Below are 18,733 nucleotides of genomic sequence, written 5' to 3' on the forward strand. Positions count from 1 at the left end.
ACGGAGGGGGACAGCAGAACGGAGGGGGACAGCAGCACGGAGAGGGACAGCAGAACGGAGGGGGACAGCAGCACGGAGAGGGACAGCAGAACGGAGAGGTACAGAGGAACAAAAGAGGGACAGCAGAACGGAGGGGGACAGCAGAACGGAGAGGGACAGCAGAACAGAGAGGGACAGGAGAAGGGAGGGGGACAGCAGCACGGAGAGGGACAGCAGCATTGAAGGGACAGCAGCACGGAGAGGGACAGGAGAAGGGAGGGGGACAGCAGAATGGAGAGGGACAGCAGAACGGAGAGGGACAGCAGAACGGAGAGGGACAGGAGAAGGGAGGGGGACAGGAGAAGGGAGGGGGACAGCAGAACGGAGAGGGACAGCAGAACGGAGAGGGACAGCAGAACGGAGAGGGACAGGAGAAGGGAGGGGGACAGGAGAAGGGAGGGGGACAGCAGAACGGAGAGGGACAGCAGAACGGAGAGGGACAGCAGAACGGAGGGGGACAGCAGCACGGAGAGGGACAGCAGCACGGAGAGGGACAGCAGCACGGAGAGGGACAGCAGCACGGAGAGGGACAGCAGAAGGGAGGGGGACAGCGGAACAGAGAGGGACAGCGGAACGGAGAGGAACAGCGGAACGGAGAGGGACAGCGGAACGGAGACGGACAGCGGAACGGAGAGGGACGCCAGAACGGAGAGGGACAGCAGAAGGGAGGGGGACCGCAGAAGGGAGGGGGACAGCAGCACGGAGAGGGATAGCGTAACGAAGAGGGACAGAGGAACGAAGAGGGACAGCAGAACGGAGGGGGACAGCAGAACAGAGAGGGACAGAGGAATGGAGAGGGACAGCAGAACGGAGAGGGACAGAGGAACGGAGAGGGACAGCAGAACATAGAGGAACAGGAGAACTCAGAGGAACAGCAGAACAGAGAGGGACAGCAGAACGGAGAGGGACAGCAGAACATAGAGGAACAGGAGAACTCAGAGGAACAGCAGAACGGAGGGGGACAGCAGAACGGAGGGGGACAGCAGAACGGAGGGGGACAGCAGAACGGAGAGGGACAGCAGAACGGAGAGGGACAGCAGAACGGAGGGGGGCAGCAGAACGGAGGGGGGCAGCAGAATGGAGGGGACAGCAGAACTGAGAGGGACAGCGGAACGGAGGGGACAGCAGAACTGAGAGGGACAGCGGAATGGAGGGGGGCAGCAGAATGGAGGGGGGCAGCAGAATGGAGGGGGGCAGCAGAATGGAAAGGGACAACAGAACGGAAAGGGACTGCAGAACGGAAAGGGACTGCAGAACGGAAAGGGACTGCAGAACAGAGGGGGACTGAAGGAGGATGCGGGGACAGTCATCGGTGATCGGGTGTGGGGGAGTTACAAGCACCTATCACCGCTGTATAGATTTCACTAAAGCAGCTGAAAGCCGCAGGGGGAGAAGCTTGTACCTCCCCCAGTCGCCGATCACTGCTGACTGTCCAGATATTGGGTGAAGCATCAGGAGCATTTGCCCGAGTACAAGTACTTGGGCAAATGCTCGGTATCGGTGCCTAGTACTAGATACTAGTATTGGTATCGGGACAACCCTAGTACAAGGTGTTACAAAATTCCCACCACTGGACCCTGCACACTGTGCCATACATTACGTACTCTTGGTCACTAACTCTGTATGCTTTAGACCCCTTTCACACTGAGGTACTTTACATGCGTTTTTGCTCTAAAAATAGCATCTGTAAACGGCCTCTTCTGCAGGCCCAGTGTGAAAGCCCGAGTGCTCTCACCCCGGGGCGGTGGGCTTGCAGGACAGGAAAAAAAAAGTCCTGCAAGCAGCATCTTTGGGGCAGTGGGGGAGGGGTGTAACCATTAAATCCTCACTTCTGCTTATCTCTTTGCTTACCTCTGTATCCCCCATCCACACCGAACCTCTGCAACCCTCATCCACAGCTCACCTCTTCTTTCCCTGTCCACAGCTCCACTCTGCACTAGGGATGAGCCGAACACCCCCCGGTTCGGTTCGCACCAGAACCCGCGAACGGACCGAAAGTTCGCACGAACGTTAGAACCCCATTGACGTCTATGGGACTCGAACATTCGAAATCAAAAGTGCTCATTTTAAAGGCTAATTTGCATGGTATTGTCCTAAAAAGGGTTTGGGGACCCGGGTCCTACCCCAGGGGACATGTATCAATGCAAAAAAAACTTTTAAAAACGGCCGTTTTTTCGGGAGCAGTGATTTAATGATGCTTAAAGTAATAAAAAAAAAATGAAATATTCCTTTAAATATCGTACCTGGGGGGTGTCTATAGTATGCCTGTAAAGTGACGCGTGTTTCCCGTGTTTAGAACAGTCCCTGCACCAAATGTCATTTTTAAAGGAAAAAATCTCATTTAAAACTGCTTGCGGGTTTAATGTCATGTCGGGTCATGGCAATATGGATGAAAATCAGTGAGACAAACGGCATGGGTACCCCCCCAGTCCATTACCAGGCCCTTTGGGTCCTGTATGGATATTAAGGGGAACCCCGCACCCAAATTAAAATAAGGAAAGGCCCTATATACTCTGAACAGCAGTATACAGGCGGTGCAAACAAGACAGGGACTGTAGGTTTGTTGTTAAGTAGAATCTCTTTGTAATTTTGAACGGGTACATTTTTAACGTGTTTAGCTCCAGCCAAAAAATCTTTTCTAAGCTTTTTGGAAAACATAGGGAAGGGTTATCACCCCTGTGACATTTGTTTTGCTGTCTTTCCTCCTCTTCAGAAGATTTCACCTCACTTTTTTGTCCCAATGAAAAATGTTTTTTGAAAATTTGGGTTTTTTTGTGGAACAAGGATTGGAAAGCATCAGTGGAAAGGAGAAATTGTTTTCCCATATTAACTCTTACAGGAGAGAATTTCCCTTCCTAGGGGTAGATTTCATCTCACTTCCTGTTGTCTCCTTCCGTTTGCAAGTAGGAGTCGTTTGTAAGTTAGATGTTTGAAAGTAGGGTCCTGCCCTATATACTCAGCAGAAATTTGGGCCTTAGGTGTTGCTGTGGCCACAACACTGTAAGCCCTCACAGGGCCCTGCTGTGAAATATTAGATCAAGAATTGTAATTACATGCCCCTGTTGAACAGGAGCTGAAAAATTAGGCCTTAGGCACTGGTGCTGGTGCCACAACACTGCAACCCCTCACAGACACTCTAGTTGGAACGCAGGAACGAGCCCTGCTGCAAAGTATTGCTTCAAAAATTGTAATTACACGCCCCTGTTAGACAGGGGCAGAAAAATTGGGCCTTAGGCACTGGTGCTGGTGCCACAACACTGCAACCCCTCACAGACACTCTAGTTGGAATGCAGGAACGAGCCCTGCTGCAAAGTATTACATCAAAAATTGTAATTACACGCCCCTGTTAAACAGGGGCTGAAAAATTGTGCCTTAGGCACTGGTGGTGGCGCCCAGAACCAAAAATGTTCTTACAAGCTATCAGCGTGATGATTGAGGAGGAAGAGGATAATTACTCAGGGATAGTCACTCAGCATCAGCATAGGCAGTCTTTGAAGGGATCTGAGATTTCAAAAAAAATTATTCGGTTACATCAGCATCAGGTGCTTGGTAGCTGGTGGTGATCCAAGACTGATTCATTTTTATGAAGGTCAGCCGATCGACCGAGTCGGTGGACAGACGCACCCTGTGATCGGTTACCACGCCTCCAGCAGCACTGAATGTGCGTTCCGAAAGAACGCTGGATGCAGGACAGGCCAGTAGCTCAATTGCATACTGTGCAAGCTCTGGCCAGTGATCCATCCTCAAGACCCAGTAACCCAGAGGATTTTCGGTGGGAAAGGTGTCCAAGTCTGATCTTGCCCCTAGGTATTCCTGCACCATGTAAAACAGACGCTGGCGATGGTTGCTGGAACCGATCATACCTTGGGGCTGCGGACCAAAAAATTGTCTGAACGCATCGGTCAGACAGCCACCTTCTTAACCGCTCCTGACTGACCGAAGCCTCAGCAACACGTTGTCCAGAAACAGGAGTTTGTAACCTCCCAGTCTCTGGGAACGCGTTGCACAGACCTTTCTGCAAGGCCTCCCGAAGATGTTTCATCCTCTGCTCCCTCTGCGATGGCAAGATAAGGTCCGCAACCTTACCCTTGTAACGTGGATCAAGGAGGGTTGCCAGCCAGTATTGGTCCTTCTCCTTGATACCACGAATACGAGGATCCTTACGCAGGCTTTGCAGGATCAGGGAGGCCATGCAGCGTAGGTTTGCTGAGGCATTCGGTCCGGAGTCCTCTGGGTCACTAAGGACAACAACGTCCGCAGCCACCTCCTCCCAGCCACGTACAAGTCCATGTGTTCCTTGGGACTGATCCCTTAAAGACTGCTGCTGATGCTGAGTGCCAGGCTCCACCTCCATACTGACACAATCTTCCTCCTCCTCCTCCTCCTCCTCGTCCTCTTCCTGTGTGATCGGCGGGCACGCAGGAACACTGTCTGGATAAAGGGGGCCTTGAGAGCTAAGGAAGTCCTCCTCTTCCTGCCTCTGTTCTGCCTCAAGTGCCCTGTCCATTATTCCACGCAGTGTGTGCTCCAACAGGTGGACAAGGGGGACAGTGTCACTGATGCATGCACTGTCACTGCTCCCCATCCTCGTGGCCTCCTCGAATGGTGACAGGACAGTGCATGCATCCCTGATCATGGCCCACTGGCGTGGGGAAAAAAAACCAAGCTCCCCTGACCCTGTCCTGGTGCCATAGTCGCACAGGTACTCATTGATGGCCCTCTGCAGCATGTGCAGCCGCTGCAGCATGGCCAACGTTGAGTTCCACCTGGTGGGCATGTCACAGATTAGGCGGTTCTTGGGCAGGTTAAACTCCTTTTGGAGGTCCGTCAGCCGAGCACTGGCATTATATGACCGGTGGAAATGCACACAGACTTTCCTGGCCTGCCTCAGGACATCCTGTAAGCCCGGGTACCTGCCCAAGAACCGCTGCACCACCAAGTTAAGGACGTGAGCCAAACAGGGCACATGGGTCAGTTGTCCCTGTCGGAGGGCAGAGAGGAGGTTGGTGCCATTGTCGCAAACCACCATTCCTGCCTTAAGTTGGCGTGGCGTCAACCACCTCTGAATCTGCCCCTGCAGAGCTGACAGAACCTCTGCCCCAGTGTGGCTCCTGTCCCCCAAGCACACCAGCTCAAGCACCGCATGGCATCTTTTGGCCTGCGTACTTGCGTAGCCCCTTGAACGCCTACGGAGCACCGCTGGTTCCGAGGAAGAGGCCATGGAGGAAGAAGAAGAGGAGGGGGTGGAGGAGAGAGGTGTGTCACAATCAGCATTTTGGAGGCGTGGTGGCGGAACAACCTCCAACACTACTGCACCTTGTCCTGCATCCTTCCCAGCTGCCAGCAGAGTCACCCAATGCGCCGTGAAACTTAGGTAACATCCCTGTCCATGCCTGCTGGACCATGAGTCAGCGGTAATATGCACCTTACCGCTGACCGCCCTGTCCAGCGAGGCATGGACATTGCCTTCCACATGCCGGTAGAGAGCCGGAATCGCCTTCCGTGAGAAAAAGTGGCGTTTGGGTACCTGCCACTGAGGAACCGCACATTCCACAAACTCACGGAAGGGGGCAGAGTCTACCAACTGAAAAGGCAGCAGTTGAAGTGCTAGCAATTTTGCCAAGCTAGCATTCAACCGCTGGGCATGTGGATGGCTGGGAGCAAACTTCTTTCGGCGGTGCAGCAGCTGGGGCAGGGAAATTTGCCTGGTACAATCTGATGTCGGTGTACCAAAAGCAGATTGCCCACAAGTACTTGGCTGTGACACACCTAATTCTACACCTTCATTCCTCTCACTGCAGGTCTCAGAGAGGACTGAAGGTCTAGTGAGGTTGGAAATCTCAGCTGATGAGGAGCAAGGAGAGATCCTCTTTGTTCTTTGGTGTGGGTCTTTTAGATACGCTTGCCAACGAACTGCATGGCAGGTCAACATATGTCTGGTCAAGCATGTGGTACCCAAGCGGGAGATGTTTTGGCCAGGCGAGATACGCTTGAGACATATGTTGCAAATAGCAGCGGTGCGATCTGATGCACTCGTCTCAAAAAAGGCCCACACCAAAGAACTTTTTGAATAACGCGCAGAGACTGCAGCGCCCTGCACATGTGGAGCATTGGGGTGTGATGCAGTCAATGTGCTGCCCTTAGGCTGGCCCCTGGAGGGCATCCTGCCTCGTTGGGGATGTGCCGCCTCCTCCTCCTCCTCTCTCCTATCAGGCACCCACGTTGAGTCAGTGACCTCATCATCCCCTCCCTCCTCATCACTGGAGCAAACCTGGCAGTATGCTGCAGCAGGGGGAGCATGACTGCCAGATTGCTGTCCTTCTTGGGCACCCCCTCTGTCCGTGCTCATGTTACTGCCTTCATCGAGCTCAGTATCATCATCAGAGCCTTCCAAACGCTGGGCATCCTCCTGGAGCATGTACCCAACACTGTGGTCAAACAGTTCGAGGGAATCCTCAGGAGGACATGGTGGAGTTAGGGAAGGAGTCACTGATGACATTGAGCTGAGGGAAGAGGCCGCTGCTTTGCCAGACAAAGCACCCTGGGCATGGGTGAGAGAGGATGAGGAGGATGAGGACGGCTTGGTCATCCACTCGACCAAGTCTTCCGCATGTTGCGGCTCAACACGGCCAGCTGCCGAAAAAAGGCCAAGCGTGTCCCATGGCCACGTGCTGATGAGGATGCACCGTCTCCACGACCAGCACTAGACACAGAGCCTGCTTGCCCTCTCTTATTGGCTTGTGACTGTCTGCCTCTCCTTCTTGGCCTTCCAGACATACTAATGGCCTGTAGCTGCACTAAGCTGGGATAGAACACCTGTAATTTTCTTCAGGTTAGCTTTATATACTGTAACCAGACAAGCCTGCCTGTCAGTAGGAAGATAACAGGAACGGATCTAGCTGAACACTGTGAGCAGAACGCACTGCACTAAATGTAAATAGCAGGAACGGATCTAGCTGAACACTGTGAGCAGGACACACTGCACTAAATGTAAATAGCAGGAACGGATGTAGCTGAACACTGTGAGCAGGACGCACTGCACTAAATGTAAATAACAGGAACGGATCTAGCTGAACACTGTGAGCAGGACGTACTGCACTAAATGTAAATAGCAGGAACGGATCTAGCTGAACACTGTGAGCAGGACGCACTGCACTAAATGTAAATAGCAGGAACGGATCTAGCTGAACACTGTGAGCAGGACGCACTGCACTAAATGTAAATAGCAGGAACGGATGTAGCTGAACACTGTGAGCAGGACGCACTGCACTAAATGTAAATAGCAGGAACGGATCTAGCTGAACACTGTGAGCAGGACGCACTGCACTAAATGTAAATAGCAGGAACGGATCTAGCTGAACACTGTGAGCAGGACGCACTGCACTAAATGTAAATAGCAGGAACGGATCTAGCTGAACACTGTGAGCAGGACGCACTGCACTAAATGTAAATAGCAGGAACGGATCTAGCTGAACACTGTGAGCAGGACGCACTGCACTAAATGTAAATAGCAGGAACGGATCTAGCTGAACACTGTGAGCAGGACGCACTGCACTAAATGTAAATAGCAGGAACGGATCTAGCTGAACACTGTGAGCAGGACGCACTGCACTAAATGTAAATAGCAGGAACGGATCTAGCTGAACACTGTGAGCAGGACGCACTGCACTAAATGTAAATAGCAGGAACGGATCTAGCTGAACACTGTGAGCAGGACGCACTGCACTAAATGTAAATAGCAGGAACGGATCTAGCTGAACACTGTGAGCAGGACGCACTGCACTAAATGTAAATAGCAGGAACGGATCTAGCTGAACACTGTGAGCAGGACGCACTGCACTAAATGTAAATAGCAGGAACGGATCTAGCTGAACACTGTGAGCAGGACGCACTGCACTAAATGTAAATAGCAGGAACGGATCTAGCTGAACACTGTGAGCAGGACGCACTACACCAAATGTAAATAGTCTAGATAGAAGATAACAGGAACGGATCTAGCTAAACTGAATACAGTGTATATATATATATGCAACACCTGGGATGCATATATATATACACAATACACTGTAAGTGCAGCTAACTGACTGACTGTTCTGCCTAATCTATCTAACTCAAATCAAATGACACTGTCTCTCTCTCTATCTCTCAGCACACCGGAACACACACTACACAGGGCCGCCGTGCAGGCGGCCTTATATAGTGTGGGGCGTGTACTAAATCCCCTGAGCCATAATTGGCCAAAACCACCCTGGCTTTGGCCAATTACAGCTCTCTCTACTGACGGCGCTGTGATTGGCCAAGCATGCGGGTCATAGTGCATGCTTGGCCAATCATCAGCCAGCAATGCACTGCGATGCCGCAGTGAATTATGGGCCGTGACGCGCCACACGAATTTGGCGCGAACGGCCCATATCGTTCGCAATTCGGCGAACGACCGAACAGCCAATGTTCGAGTCGAACATGGGTTCGACTCGAACACGAAGCTCATCCCTACTCTGCACCCCTATCCGCAACTCGCCTCCCCCCATCACACGTCTGCACCCCTCTAACTACAGCTTACATCCCCAGTCCACAACTCATCTCTGCAAACCTCATCCACAGCTCACCTCTTCTTTCCCTGTCCACAGCTCCACTCTGCACCCCTATCCGCAACTCACCTCCCCCCATCACACGTCTGCACCCCTCTAACTACAGCTTACGCCCCCAGTCCACAACTCACCTCTGCAAACCTCATCCACAGCTCACCTCTTCTTTCCCTGTCTACAGCTCCACTCTGAACCCCTATCCACAACTCACCCCCCATCACACATCTCACGTCTGCACCCCTCTAACTACAGCTTACACCCCCAGTCCACAACTCACCTCTGCAACCCTCATCCACAGCTCACCTCTTCTTTCCCTGTCCACAGCTCCACTCTGCACCCCTATCCACAACTCACCTCCCCCCAGCTTCCCCTACAGCTCTCACCTTTACACAAACTCCCCCACCCTTCACAGCTCTGCCCTCTGCAGCTCTTACCTCTGTACAAAGCTCCATTCCCAGTTCTCCTCTCTGGACAAATTTCCACCCCACCCCCCTCCCTCCTCACTGGACAATCACCCCCCCTTTCCTTCTTTCACAGTTATTCTCTCACTGTGCATTCAGTCTCTGGAGTGCTCTCTCTCCCCCTCCCCTCCGTTTTTCATCTCACCTTTTCCAATGCTGTTCCAGTGCTCCAGTCCATGTTTTATGTGCAGGATTTTCAGACGATTGAGAACTGTAGCTGGGGCGGAGTTTCAGGACTTCTATGCTCCATTCTACAGTGTGAAAAGAGGCGGGGACAGAAGCTGCTGCTTGAATTAACACAGGTAGCTGTATGTTACTGTGCTGAGACCTAAAAATCTCCAAAGGCAGCAGCTCTGTGTGAGCGCTAGTGTGAGATCAGAGCAGAGAGGGCTGCCTGTCAGAGGTGCCGGTGTTCTGCCGAGAAAGTTCCCCTCAGCGGATAAAGACCCCCCTGTACTGCACAGGCTCAGCGCTTGCGCAGTACGAGCCGGTGGAAATAGCCGAAGCTGAATAGTCCTAAATCAGCTGTACATGGCGCCTGTAAGAGGGCCCCTCGCCACGCTTCGGGCATGACCTCGCTTCGCTCGCCACTTTTTTATTCTACCTCTAGGTCCACTTGGATGGTAGGGCTTGAACCTGGACTCAGAGCGCAGGCGCCGTGTACAGCTGACTGAAGTTTTTCAGCTTTGGCTATTTTCGGTGGCTCCTTATTCGTTTGTACTGCGCAAGCACTGCGCAGTACAGGGGGGTCCTTATCTGCCGGGGGAACTTTCTCGGGAAGACACCAGAACTTCCCTCCGCCGAGTTCCGGCAGAAAAAAAAGCCCTGCAGAAAACTAAGAACTTTATACAGTAATTGTAGAAATGGAGTTGGTGAGGATTTCCTCTCAGTAGTGCCACATCCAAAAACTTGTTAAAAAAAAAAAAAATACTCCTAAGGCGGACTTTTAAGACATTGGTATATTTAAAGCGGAGCTTCGGGAGAAATGTTACTTTGTAGATAAAACTCCCCCTATAATCCTCATGATGAATGTATTCTAGTAAATCTGCAAAATACTCACCATGCCTCTCAGCAAATTCCTTGGGGTGTCTACTTTCCAAAATGGGGTGATTTGGGGGGTTGTACTGCCCTGCCATTTTAGCACCTCAAGAAATTAGATTAAAGTAAAAGCTGTGTAAATTCCAGTAAATGTATCATAGTTTGTAGACATTATAACTTTTGCACAAACCAATAAATATACACTTATTACATTTTTTTACACAAGACATGTGGCTGAATACATTTTGGCCTAAATATATGACTAAATTGAGTTTATTGGATTTTTCTTTTAACAAAAAGTAGAAATATTTTATTTTCAAGATTTTCGGTCTTTTTTCATTTATATTGCAAAAATTAAAAATCCCAGAGGTGATAAAATACCACCAAAATAAAGCTCTATTTGTGGGAAGAAAAGGACACACATTTAGTTTGTGTACAGCATTGCATGACCGCGCAATTACCAGATAAAGCAGCGCAGTGCCAAATTGTAAAAAGTGCTCTGGTCATTAAGGGGGTAAATCCTTCTGGGGCTGAAGTGGTTAAGGTAAAAAACCTTCATCCTTTACATCCTCTGTAATAATTCCTGTAACATCCTAGTATATGATCTATATCTATGGAGATGATATCTGATTGCTGGAGACACTAAAGAATGGGGAATGGAAGAATAAAGTGCTTTAATGTGAAGTGTCCCCCATGTGAATGTAGAATCCCATTGTAAATGTGGAATATCCACCAATATAGTACTTGTATCTCTAATATATGCCAGAAGTCTCAGCACTAAAGGCTGGAAATGTATATCCACCCCTCCCCCCTACATTCTCTAAGAGATCCTATTCCTGCCACAGTCCGGTGATCTTCAATGGGAACTGCTGATTGGTGGACTTTAGGAAGGTGATGGAATATTGGGGTCACTGGGGTATCCACCATCAGAAATTCTGCTGTTTTATTTCATAAACCCCCCCAGATCCTTTCCTTTATCTATCATTTTTAGAAGCCCCTGTAGGAGACACTGTGTGAGGTCCTGCTTAATAACCGGGTACATAAGGGGGTGACTGAGCTGTCACAGCGCCCCCTCTTTATACTGTGTAGACTTAAGTACTACAACAGCTTCACCTTTATCAGCTTCCCTAATAACATCTTTCCTCTGTATAACTTTCTCTATATCCTGATATTCCGCTCTAGTGATGTTATGTTACTTTTCACTAAATGGGAATAATTCCTCATATTCATCTTATAATATAATATCATGTGTCTGGATTTGTCTCTGCAGGTTGAGTAGATGTGGTCTGACTTCCTCCGGCTGTGATAATCTCCGATCCATTCTGATCAATAATCGATCCCTCACCACACTGGAATTATCATTTAATAAACTGGAAGACTCTGGAATAAAACTTCTATGTGAGGGGCTCAGACATCCTGGCTGTACTCTGCAGAGGCTGAGGTGAGAATTATCCTATAAATTATATAATATTCTGCAGGATTCTGGTATAAATCTTCTATGTGAGGGATCCAGACATGTCACCTAGATGAAAGTTATACAAAGACAGACTTCTGATTGGCCAGTTACACTGGGAGTTCCCATCATAGTCCTTCAGGTCACTCGCTGTTATTGGCTTTCATCCCCTCCCCCCTCCACTGACTACCAGAGATCAGACTTTGGCTGGGTTCACACTGGAGGTCACAGCGGCTCACAGCAGGGGGTCCGGTGCGTCTCCATTTACCGTTTCAGGTCCGATTTCTGAATTCAGTCCTGAAACAGACCAGAAGACGCACAGGACTCCGTATTCTCTTCATTCAGTGACCAATCATAGACAGATGGTCCTCAATTAGAATCTGGAAGGACAGAGCAAGTCTCTAGACCAGAAGTGACTCCTAGATGACAATAAAATACCCCCATCCTTGTAGATATAAAATTGTCACCTCACTGAGCCTCAAAGAGAAGTCCTAGTCATTTCATCTACAAGAACGGAGAGGGACAGCAGAACGGAGAGGGACAGCAGAACTGAGGGGGACAGCAGAACTGAGGGGGACAGCAGAACTGAGGGGGACAGCAGAACTGAGGGGGACAGCAGAACGGAGAGGGACAGCAGCACGGAGAGGGACAGCAGCACGGAGAGGGACAGCAGCACGGAGAGGGACAGCAGCACGGAGAGGGACAGCAGCACGGAGAGGGACAGCAGCATTGAAGGGACAGCAACACGGAGAGGGACAGCAGAAGGGAGGGGGACAGCAGAACGGAGAGGGACCGGAGAAGGGAGGGGGACAGCAGCACGGAGAGGGACAGCAGCACGGAGAGGGACAGCAGAAGGGAAGGGGACAGCATAACGGAGAGGGACAGCAGAACGGAGAGGGACAGCAGAACAGAGAGGGACAGAGGAACAAAAGAGGGACAGCAGAACGGAGGGGGACAGCAGAACGGAGAGGGACAGCAGAACAGAGAGGGACAGAGGAACAAAAGAGGGACAGCAGAACGGAGGGGGACAGCAGAACGGAGAGGGACAGCAGAACGGAGAGGGACAGCAGAATGGAGAGGGACAGCAGAACAGAGAGGGACAGGAGAAGGGAGGGGGACAGCAGCACGGAGAGGGACAGCAGCATTGAAGGGACAGCAGCATGGAGAGGGACAGCAGAAGGGAGGGGGACAGCAGAACGGAGAGGGACAGCAGAACGGAGAGGGACAGCAGAACGGAGAGGGACAGCAGAACGGAGAGGGACAGCAGAACGGAGAGGGACAGCAGAACGGAGAGGGACAGCAGAACGGAGAGGGACAGGAGAAGGGAGGGGGACAGCAGCACGGAGAGGGACAGCAGCATTGAAGGGACAGCAGCACGGAGAGGGACAGCAGAAGGGAGGGGGACAGCAGAACGGAGAGGGACAGCAGAACGGAGAGGGACAGCAGAACGGAGAGGGACAGCAGAACGGAGAGGGACAGCAGAAAGGAGAGGGACAGCAGAACGGAGAGGGACAGGAGAAGGGAGGGGGACAGCAGAACGGAGAGGGACAGCAGAACGGAGAGGGACAGCAGAATGGAGAGGGACAGCAGAACGGAGGGGGACAGCAGCACGAAGAGGGACAGCAGAATGGAGGGGGACAGCAGCACGGAGAGGGACAGCAGAACGGAGAGGGACAGAGGAACAAAAGAGGGACAGAAGAACGGAGGGGGACAGCAGAACGGAGAGGGACAGCAGAACAGAGAGGGACAGGAGAAGGGAGGGGGACAGCAGCACGGAGAGGGACAGCAGCATTGAAGGGACAGCAGCACGGAGAGGGACAGCAGAAGGGAGGGGGACAGCAGAACGGAGAGGGACAGCAGAACGGAGAGGGACAGCAGAACGGAGAGGGACAGCAGAACGGAGAGGGACAGGAGAAGGGAGGGGGACAGCAGAACGGAGAGGGACAGCAGAACGGAGAGGGACAGCAGAACGGAGAGGGACAGGAGAAGGGAGAGGGACAGGAGAAGGGAGAGGGACAGGAGAAGGGAGAGGGACAGGAGAAGGGAGGGGGACAGGAGAAGGGAGGGGGACAGCAGAATGGAGAGGGACAGCAGAACGGAGAGGGACAGCAGAACGGAGAGGGACAGGAGAAGGGAGGGGGACAGCAGCACGGAGAGGGACAGCAGCACGGAGAGGGACAGCAGAAGGGAGGGGGACAGCGGAACGGAGAGGGACAGCGGAACGGAGAGGGACAGCAGAACGGAGAGGGACAGCGGAACGGAGAGGGACAGCGGAACGGAGAGGGACAGCGGAACGGAGAGGAACAGCGGAACGGAGAGGGACAGCGGAACGGAGAGGGACGCCAGAATGGAGAGGGATGCCAGAACGGAGAGGGACAGCAGAAGGGAGGGGGACCGCAGAAGGGAGGGGGACAGCAGCACGGAGAGGGATAGCGTAATGAAGAGGGACAGAGGAACGAAGAGGGACAGCAGAACGGAGGGGGACAGCAGAACAGAGAGGGACAGAGGAATGGAGAGGGACAGCAGAACGGAGAGGGACAGAGGAACGGAGAGGGACAGCAGAACATAGAGGAACAGGAGAACTCAGAGGAACAGCAGAACGGAGGGGGACAGCAGAACGGAGAGGGACAGCAGAACGGAGAGGGACAGCAGAACGGAAAGGGACAGCAGAACATAGAGGAACAGGAGAACTCAGAGGAACAGCAGAACGGAGGGGGACAGCAGAACGGAGAGGGACAGCAGAACGGAGAGGGACAGCAGAACGGAGAGGGACAGCAGAACGAAGAGGGACAGCAGAACGGAGAGGGACAGCAGAACGGAGGGGGGCAGCAGAACGGAGGGGGGCAGCAGAATGGAGATGGACAGCAGAACGGGGCAGCAGAACGGAGAGGGACAGCAGAACAGAGGGGACAGCAGAACTGAGAGGGACAGCGAAATGGAGGGGGGCAGCAGAACGGAGGGGGGCAGCGGAACGGAGGGGGACAGCGGAACGGAGGGGGACAGCGGAACGGAGGGAGACAGCAGAACGGAGGGGGACAGCAGAACGGAGGGGGACAGCAGAACGGATGGGGACAGCAGAACGGAGGGGGACAGCAGAACGGAGGGGGACAGCAGAACGGAGGGGGACAGCAGAACGGAGGGGGACAGCAGAACGGAAAGGGACTGCAGAACAGAGGGGGACTGAAGGAGGATGCGGGGACAGTCATCGGTGATCGGGTGTGGGGGAGTTACAAGCACCTATCACCGCTGTATAGATTTCACTAAAGCAGCTGAAAGCCGCAGGGGGAGAAGCTTGTACCTCCCCCAGTCGCCGATCACTGCTGACTGTCCAGGTATTGGGTGAAGCATCGGGAGCATTTGCCCGAGTACAAGTACTTGGGCAAATGCTCGGTATCGGTGCCTAGTACTAGATACTAGTATTGGTATCGGGACAACCCTAGTACAAGGTGTTACAAAATTCCCACCACTGGACCCTGCACACTGTGCCATACATTACGTACTCTTGGTCACTAACTCTGTATGCTTTAGACCCCTTTCACACTGAGGCACTTTGCATGCGTTTTTGCTCTAAAAATAGCATCTGTAAACGGCCTCTTCTGCAGGCCCAGTGTGAAAGCCCGAGTGCTCTCACCCCGGGGCGGTGCGCTTGCAGGACAGGAAAAAAAAAGTCCTGCAAGCAGCATCTTTGGGGCAGTGGGGGAGGGGTGTAACCATTAAATCCTCACTTCTGCTTATCTCTTTGCTTACCTCTGTATCCACCATCCACACCGAACCTCTGCAACCCTCATCCACAGCTCACCTCTTCTTTCCCTGTCCACAGCTCCACTCTGCACCCCTATCCGCAACTCACCTCCCCCCATCACACGTCTGCACCCCTCTAACTACAGCTTACACCCCAAGTCCACAACTCATCTCTGCAAACCTCATCCACAGCTCACCTCTTCTTTCCCTGTCCATAGCTCGACTCTGCACCCCTATCCGCAACTCACCTCCCCCACCACACGTCTGCACCCCTCTAACTACAACTTACACCCCCAATCCACAACTCACCTCTGCAACCCTCATCCACAGCTCACCCCTTCTTTCCCTGTCCACAGCTCCACTCTGCACCCCTATCCGCAACTCACCTCCCCCCATCACACGTCTCACGTCTGCACCCCTCTAACTACAGCTTACGCCCCCAGTCCACAACTCACCTCTGCAAACCTCATCCACAGCTCACCTCTTCTTTCCCTGTCTACAGCTCCACTCTGAACCCCTATCCACAACTCACCCCCCATCACACATCTCACGTCTGCACCCCTCTAACTACAGCTTACACCCCCAGTCCACAACTCACCTCTGCAACCCTCATCCACAGCTCCCCTCTTCTTTCCCTGTCCACAGCTCCACTCTGCACCCCTATCCACAACTCACCTCCCCCCATCACACATCTCACGTCTGCACCCCTATAACTACAGCTTACACCCCCAGTCCACAACTCACCTCTGCAACCCTCATCCACAGCTCCCCTCTTCTTTCCCTGTCCAAAGCTCCACTCTGCACCCCTATCCACAACTCGCCTCCCCCATCACACGTCTGCACCCCTCTAACTACAGCTTACACCCCCAGTCCATAACTCACCTCTGCAACCCTCATTCACAGCTCCCCTCTTCTTTCCCTGTCCACAGCTTCACTCTGCACCCCTATCCACAACTCACCTCCCCACCATCACACGTCTGCACCCCTCGAACTACAGCTTACACCCCCAGTCCACAACTCACCTCTGCAACCCTCATCCACAGCTCCCCTCTTCTTTCCCTGTCCACAGCTCCACTCTGCACCCCTATCCACAACTCACCTCCCCACCATCACACGTCTGCACCCCTCTAACTACAGCTTACACCCCCAGTCCACAACTCACCTTTGCAACCCTCATCCACAGCTCCCCTCTTCTTTCCCTGTCCACAGCTCCACTCTGCACCCCTATCCACAACTCACCTCCCCCCATCACACGTCTGCACTCCTCTAACTACAGCTTACACCCCCAGTCCATAACTTACCTCTGCAACCCTCATCCACAGATCACCTCTTCTTTCCCTGTCCACAGCTCCACTCTGCACCCCTATCCACAACTCACCCCCCCATCACAGGTCTGCACCCCTCTAACTACAGCTTACACCCCCAGTCCACAACTCACCTCTGCAACCCTCATCCACAGCTCCCCTCTTCTTTCCCTGTCCACAGCTCCACTCTGCACCCCTATCCACAACTCACCTCCCCCATCACACATCTCACGTCTGCACCCCTATAAATACAGCTTACACCCCCAGTCCACAACTCACCTCTGCAACCCTCATCCACAGCTCCCCTCTTCTTTCCCTGTCCAAAGCTCCACTCTGCACCCCTATCCACAACTCGCCTCCCCCATCACACGTCTGCACCCCTCTAACTACAGCTTACACCCCCAGTCCACAACTCACCTCTGCAACCCTCATCCACAGCTCCCCTCTTCTTTCCCTGTCCACAGCTCCACTCTGCACCCCTATCCAAAACTCACCCCCTATCACACATCTGCAACCCTCTAACTACAGCTTACACCCCCAGTCCACAATTCACCTCTGCAACCCTCATCCACAGCTCCCCTCTTCTTTCTTTGTCCACAGCTCCACTCTGCACCCCTATCCACAACTCAGACCCCCCCCCATCACACGTATGCACCCCTCTAACTACAGCTTACACCCCTAGTCCACAACTCACCTCTGCAACCATCATCCACAGCTCCCCTCTTCTTTCCCCTGTCCACAGCTCCACTCTGCACCCCTATCCACAACTCATCTCCCCCATCACACGTCTCACATCTGCACCCCTCTAACTACAGCTTACACCCCCAGTCCACACCTAACTTCTGCAAACCTCATCCACAGCTCACCTCTTCTTTCCCTGTCCACAGCTCCACTCTGCACACCTATCCACAACTCACCCCCCATCACATGTCTCACATCTGCACCCCTCTAACTACAGCTTACACCCCCAGTCCACAACTCACCTCTGCAACCCTCATCCACAGCTCACCTCTTCTTTCCCTGTCCACAGCTCCACTCTGCACCCCTATCCGCAACTCACCTCCCCCCATCACACGTCTGCACCCCTCTAACTACAGCTTACACCCCCAGTCCACAACTCACCTCTGCAACCCTCATCCACAGCTCCCCTCTTCTTTCCCTGTCCACAGCTCCACTCTGCACCCCTATCCAAAACTCACCCCCTATCACACATCTGCAACCCTCTAACTACAGCTTACACCCCCAGTCCACAATTCACCTCTGCAACCCTCATCCACAGCTCCCCTCTTCTTTCTTTGTCCACAGCTCCACTCTGCACCCCTATCCACAACTCAGACCCCCCCCATCACACGTATGCACCCCTCTAACTACAGCTTACACCCCTAGTCCACAACTCACCTCTGCAACCATCATCCACAGCTCCCCTCTTCTTTCCCCTGTCCACAGCTCCACTCTGCACCCCTATCCACAACTCATCTCCCCCATCACACGTCTCACATCTGCACCCCTCTAACTACAGCTTACACCCCCAGTCCACACCTAACTTCTGCAAACCTCATCCACAGCTCACCTCTTCTTTCCCTGTCCACAGCTCCACTCTGCACACCTATCCACAACCCACCCCCCATCACATGTCTCACATCTGCACCCCTCTAACTACAGCTTACACCCCCAGTCCACAACTCACCTCTGCAACCCTCATCCACAGCTCACCTCTTCTTTCCCTGTCCACAGCTCCACTCTGCACCCCTATCCGCAACTCACCTCCCCATCACACGTCTGCACCCCTCTAACTACAGCTTACACCCCCAGTCCACAACTCACCTCTGCAACCCTCATCCTCAGCTCACCTCTTCTTTCCCTGTCCACAGCTCCACTCTGCACCCTTATCCACAACTCACCTCCCCCCATCACACGTCTGCACCCCTCTACAGCTTACACCCCCAGTCCATAACTTACCTCTGCAACCCTCATCCACAGATCACCTCTTCTTTCCCTGTCCACAGCTCCACTCTGCACCCCTATCCATAACTCACCCCCCCATCACAGGTCTGCACCCCTCTAACTACAGCTTACACCCCCAGTCCACAACTCACCTCTGCAACCCTCATC

General features: G+C 52.9%; 1 protein-coding gene across 4 annotated transcripts in view; it reads left to right on the forward strand.

The window, feature by feature from the left end:
• The window catches only part of LOC141133862 (NACHT, LRR and PYD domains-containing protein 3-like), a 221,198-nt gene that overhangs the window by 134,748 nt on the left and 67,717 nt on the right, over positions 1 to 18,733 (forward strand). For 3 of the 4 annotated variants that reach the window (XM_073623442.1, XM_073623443.1, XM_073623444.1), the window contains one exon: positions 11,394 to 11,564. The exons of the other annotated variant lie outside the window; for it this stretch is intronic. In XM_073623442.1, the coding sequence (XP_073479543.1) occupies positions 11,394 to 11,564 (171 nt within the window). The remainder of the gene's footprint in view (positions 1 to 11,393; positions 11,565 to 18,733) is intronic. 4 annotated transcript variants of the gene reach the window in all.

This window comes from Aquarana catesbeiana, linkage group LG03 (genome assembly GCF_042186555.1).
Source record: "Aquarana catesbeiana isolate 2022-GZ linkage group LG03, ASM4218655v1, whole genome shotgun sequence".
Taxonomy (NCBI): Eukaryota; Metazoa; Chordata; class Amphibia; order Anura; family Ranidae; genus Aquarana; species Aquarana catesbeiana.